At 41.8% G+C, this 5,221-nt stretch overlaps 1 protein-coding gene across 1 annotated transcript; it reads left to right on the top strand.

The window, feature by feature from the left end:
- Positions 1 to 1,391: 1,391 nt before the first annotated feature.
- Positions 1,392 to 4,908, top strand: LOC147616594 (pentatricopeptide repeat-containing protein At1g06140, mitochondrial-like). Its single transcript, XM_086777662.1, has 2 exons — positions 1,392 to 1,607; positions 1,675 to 4,908. Exons 1-2 carry the CDS (start codon positions 1,527 to 1,529, stop codon positions 3,601 to 3,603), a joined length of 2,010 nt encoding a protein of 669 aa, XP_086633788.1. The 5' UTR covers positions 1,392 to 1,526; the 3' UTR covers positions 3,604 to 4,908.
- Positions 4,909 to 5,221: the final 313 nt, after the last annotated feature.

The raw sequence follows: 5,221 nt of genomic DNA, 5'->3' as shown, positions 1-5,221 counted from the left end.
CATGCGTCGTCTCTCAAGCAAAACAAATCCCCAGTCAGCTTCTTTAGAATTGCTATACCACAACCAAAATCCCGGTTCTTGATTTGGATGTTTTTTTAAAGATTGTGGCTTTGGTTATGAGGTCGAAGATAACTCCTGCGCACTGACAACAATTATAGCTCCACATTAATCAGTGATTGTGAAATAATATCACATAAGACTCATCGCATCATCGACTTTAGTATGGCAAACTGACAAAGGTATTCCTATTTTTCTCTCTTTTATATTCAAACAAACTAATGGTCACTTTTAACAGAGAAGGTGTATTTTTGGTCCACTTTCGATACCGAGAGTGTTATTTGGGAAATAGGAGAGTGCCAACTCCCCGCCATACTTTATGCATGGTTTTTTTTTTCACTCACACAAACAAGCACAAAATTCGTACAACTTGAACAACGACGACGTGTAACTCATATTCAAATGTGGTAACCAATTTATAATTATCCTTTTTGTGAGGCACTTCAAGATCTCCATCGATCATAAGCGTAGGTGTGAGGTTTACCGATAGAAGTGGACGTACTCTAGCACTCTTTCCAAGAATGTTTATAGATTCATGTTCTTTTGATGAATTCAAGATATTAATAAGCCTAAACTGCATGGTTGTATGTTTGTACAAGATATTAATAAGCCTAAACTGCATGGTTGTATGTTTGTACAAGATGACCCATTTCAGTTAATGATAGAAACAGACACATAGCTTGACCTTTATATCTTCTTGGGTGAGATGAGATGGCACAACTAATGCAGGCTCTAATTGGCATAGCTTGACCTCTATATCTGCTTGGGAGACTCTCATACATACTAGGTAAACCTAACATGTTTTTTACGTTTTAAGATTATACAGGTTTGGATGTGAAATCAAAACCTTTGAAGTTTGGGCCAAAAACAAAGAGGTGGTGCCTTAAAGAGAAGCACACTGTCTACATCTATGTGGCTTTTATTAAGAACCCTGTGGGAACTAGGCGAGTAGTAAAAATATAGACCAAAAAAGACGATGTATTGGAGAGACAATTTCCCAAAGGTTGCACAACCTGAAGCTATGATTGAAGCATGTATACACTTGGGATATCAAATTTCTTGGGGACATACATCTTTTGTGGTGGAAGAAGATAGATAAAATTTAATATGTAATCTACTTAACATGAATATGTAGAGTTTGTGGATGTAAAGTTGTCTTTAGAATTACATATATATATATATATATAATTAACATCTACTTAACATGAATCTGTAAAGTTTGTGGATGTAAAGTTGTTTTTAGAATTATATATATATATATAACCATTGTATTAAAAAAAAACGAACACATAGTGAACTGTCACTGCTAATAGCTAAAAATGTTTTCCGAACGAGAGCATTTTGTAGAGGCGGATAAGCCTTCCCAAGCATCCTAGTTTAAAACAATTACAAATTTGCGTTCCACTCCTCCTGTGAAAAGCTCACCACTTACCAACCAAGAAGAAGGACTTCGTCTTCGGTCCCTCCCTATGGCGTGTAGAGACTTGGACTTCTTATGGAAGGAGTACTTTAGGGATCCGTCCCAATGGTGGGACAATCGAACTAGCAAGGTAAGCACAATTACATGAGAGTACACGAAAACCTATTGGCTTTCCTGAGTATTGTTTTGCATCACAGAGAAGCCCAAGATCCCCAGACTTCAAACATAAAATGACAAAGGAGTCGCTGTGGATGGATGGCTGGTACAATCCATCTTGGGTCCAAGAGGAGCTTAGAAGAAGAGGACTGCAACGAGAGTTCTGTGTGCGGAAGGATAATCGGATGACTAAGGCCAAGGAAATCCACCACAGATCACGACAAGGAGATAGGAACAGCAACCACCAGGAGTTTCAAGAGGATACTGCTCTTGTAGCCTTACTAAAGGCTTGTGCCAAGCAAAAGGACCTATGCAAAGGCAGCAGAATACATGCTGATATTCTCAAAAGGGGTTTGCTTGAAAAGAACATTTATGTAGGCACTGCCCTACTCAATATGTATGCCAAATGTGGTGCACTTGCAAAAGCGCAAGAAGTGTTTGATGAGCTTCCAGTTCGGGATGTAGTCTCCTGGAGTGCCCTGATCGCAGGATATGCCCAACACGGGCATGGTCATGAGGCTCTGAACTGCTTTGGACGGATGCGAGAGGAGGGCCTCTCCCCAGACGTAGTCACCTTTACTTGCATCTTGAAAGCCTGCAGCAGCATAGGAGCAGCTGAGAAGGGTGAAGAGATACATTCTGAGATCATCAGGCAGGGTTTATTGGAAAAAGATATTGTGCTTGGCAATGCGTTGGTGGATATGTATGCCAAATGTGGTGCACTTGCAAAAGCGCAAGAAGTGTTTGACGAGCTTCCAGTTCGGGATGTAGTCTCCTGGAGTGCACTAATCGCAGGATATGCCCAACACGGGCATGGTGAAGAGGCTCTGATTTGCTTTGGACGGATGCAAGAGGAGGGTCTCTCCCCAAACGCAGTCACCTTTATTTGCATGTTGAAAGCGTGCGGCAGCATAGGTGCAGCTGAGAAGGGCAAAGAGGTACATGCTGAGGTTGTCAAGCAGGGCTTATTGGAAAAAGATATTGTGCTTGGCACTACGTTGGTGGATATGTATGCCAAATGTGGTGCACTGGCAAAAGCGCAAGAAGTGTTTGACGAGCTTCCTGTTCGGGATGTATTCTCTTGGAGTGCCCTAATTGCAGGATATGCCCAACATGGGCATGGTGATGAGGCTCTGAACTGCTTTGGACGGATGCAAGAGGAAGGGCTGTCCCCAGACGCAGTCACCTTTACTTGCATGTTGAAAGCCTGCGGCAGCATAGGAGCAGCTGAGAAGGGCAAAGAGGTACATGCTGAGGTTGTCAGGCAGGGCTTATTGGAAAAAGATATTGTGCTTGGCACTGCGTTGGTGGATATGTATGCCAAATGTGGTGCACTTGCAAAAGCACAAGAAGTATTTGACAAGCTTCCAGTTCGGGGTGTAGTCTCCTGGAATGCACTAGTCGCAGGATATGCCCAGCTTGGAAAGGTTGAAACTGTTTTCAACTCATTCAACAAAATGATAGAAGAAGGTATAGAGCCAGATCTGGTGACGTTTGTTGTTTTGCTTACTGCGTGCAGTCACACAGGTCTAGTGGATGAGGGGCAAATGTACTTTGAGACTATGAGCACAGTCCATAGCATCATCCCAACTTTAGAGCACCACATTTGCATGGTTGATCTTTTCAGCCGTGCAGGGCACTTCGACAAGGCAATAGGAGTGATTGAGAAGATGGCACTTTCTGATTGTCTTCCCCTTTGGTCTACTTTGTTGGGTGCTTGTCGAAAATGGGGTAATGTGAAGCTTGGAAGATTGGCCTTTGAACATTCAGTACAATTGGATGAAAAGGATGCTGCAGCATATGTCTGCATGAGTAATATATATGCAGCTGCTGGCATGCGAGAGGAAGCGGACAAGGCTGAAGCTATGAGAATGGAAAATGGAGCATGGAAGATGCCAGGATGTTGTTGGTGGACTGATGCAAGTGGAAATGTACATTCGTTTATTGTCGGGGGTGACAGTCATCCCTAAGGCAAAAATATCTATGCGAAGCTAAAAGACATTGGTCAAAAAATATCACAGGAAGGGTATTTCCCAGGTTTGCATTGGGTGTCACAAGACTTTTCAGATGATGCAAAGGAAGACGTGCTATGCAGCCATAGTGAGAAGTTGGCCATTGCATGTGCCCTCATCAATACACCTCAAGGGACACCTATATTTGTTACAAAGAACATGCAGGTTTGTGGTGACTGCCATTTTGCTACATTGCTTATATCAAAAGCAGAGTAGCGCAAAATTTAGGTCAAAGATGCAAATTGCGTTCACATTTTCGAGGATCGAGAGTGTACTTGTGAGGAATATTCCAAATGTTGTTGCCAGACTGGTGAGGACAGAACTCTTCAGTATGCTGAAGTGAAGCATTCGATCTCCAAATGTTGTTTTAATCAAGAGTCTTCCACAATCATTGATGTTGTAGAAGTACATCCTCCCTCCGAGTGGTCAGCTCAAACCAGTTTGATATCCTTTTCTCCGTAGGATACAATGTTCACACTGTGGCTTTGAATATCGTAAAAGAAGAGTGGACTTCCCTCTATCTTAGAACACTCCTCGCATGCTGCTGTATTCAGATGCAGTAAAGCACATGGTGGGGTGAGATGGGACTTTATCCTGTAAGTCCTAAAGATGGCAATCGACAACACTTGTCATGACTTGGTCAATATGCTCATTTCATTGGACACATCGTGGAACTTGTAACATTTAAACTGCAGGCAGGACTCCCACTAGCTGCTACAACTGAGAGACTCTTAATCATTTCAAGAGAAATGGGACTGAGATGCAAACAAACCCAGCAACTTCCTGCATGGTAGTACTTTAATTTAGGGCACAAAATTGGATGTGAATTTATTTCTAATCCTTGTATGTGTACCTGGGACATGCAAACATCAACCATAGCATGTGGTGCTGCTTTATAGGCTTTATAATGTTAAGAATTTAACATTCTTCAATACTCCCAGACCATCCAATTCCCTCGAATTCTCAGACCAGAATTTACAAACAATGGAAAGATTTGTAAAACATTAAGGTGCTCCCCAAAACCAGCACCAATTCATGTTTAGTCTTGTTGATGCAAGGGTCTTTAGGGAGCTTAACTCAAAACCAAGCTAGAGTCAAACTCCATAGCTTCACCCCCTTGTGTGGGAAGCACGCGCTTCAAATGGTTCTTGCCTTCATTGTCATAAGCAGCTGCTTGTATTGTAGGTCTTATTGCACAAATGGGAAGTATCGTTACACAATGGAGAAATTGACTTATATACTTCATAAGTTGGTTGCCTGGGAGTAAGTTGTTAGCGGATGGCACCACCCTTGGTAATATTAGCCTTAGTAGTATCTTTTCTTTTGTAAGCATTAATAAAGTACGATGCTTGCTGAGCTCAATAGGCCTTAGTAGTATCTTTTCTTTTGTAAGCATTAATAAGGTATAATGCATGCTGAGCTCAATAGGTGGCAGCCTAGCAATTACAACCACTTGTATCCGGATAGTTCATGTGACAAGAAGTTATATTTTGTATTCATATATAATTTGCTTGTAGGAGTCTTGGAAGTAGTAGATGAATCAATACAAGTCAGTTTTTCATGTTGAACATTGTCT

This window comes from Cibotium barometz, chromosome 38 (genome assembly GCF_041138505.1).
Source record: "Cibotium barometz isolate CiBa-2024 chromosome 38, ASM4113850v1, whole genome shotgun sequence".
Classification (NCBI taxonomy): Eukaryota; Viridiplantae; Streptophyta; class Polypodiopsida; order Cyatheales; family Cibotiaceae; genus Cibotium; species Cibotium barometz.
The sequence above is the reverse complement of the archived record's forward strand: the minus strand, read 5'-3'. Positions and strand labels throughout refer to the sequence as shown.

Coding starts and splice junctions, on each gene's coding strand:
- LOC147616594 (XM_086777662.1), top strand. CDS start 1,527: ATGGCGTGTAGAGACTTGGACTTCTTATGGAAGGAGTACTTTAGGGAT. Junction 1,608..1,674: donor GGGACAATCGAACTAGCAAG/GTAAGCACAATT, acceptor TTTGCATCACAG/AGAAGCCCAAGATCCCCAGA.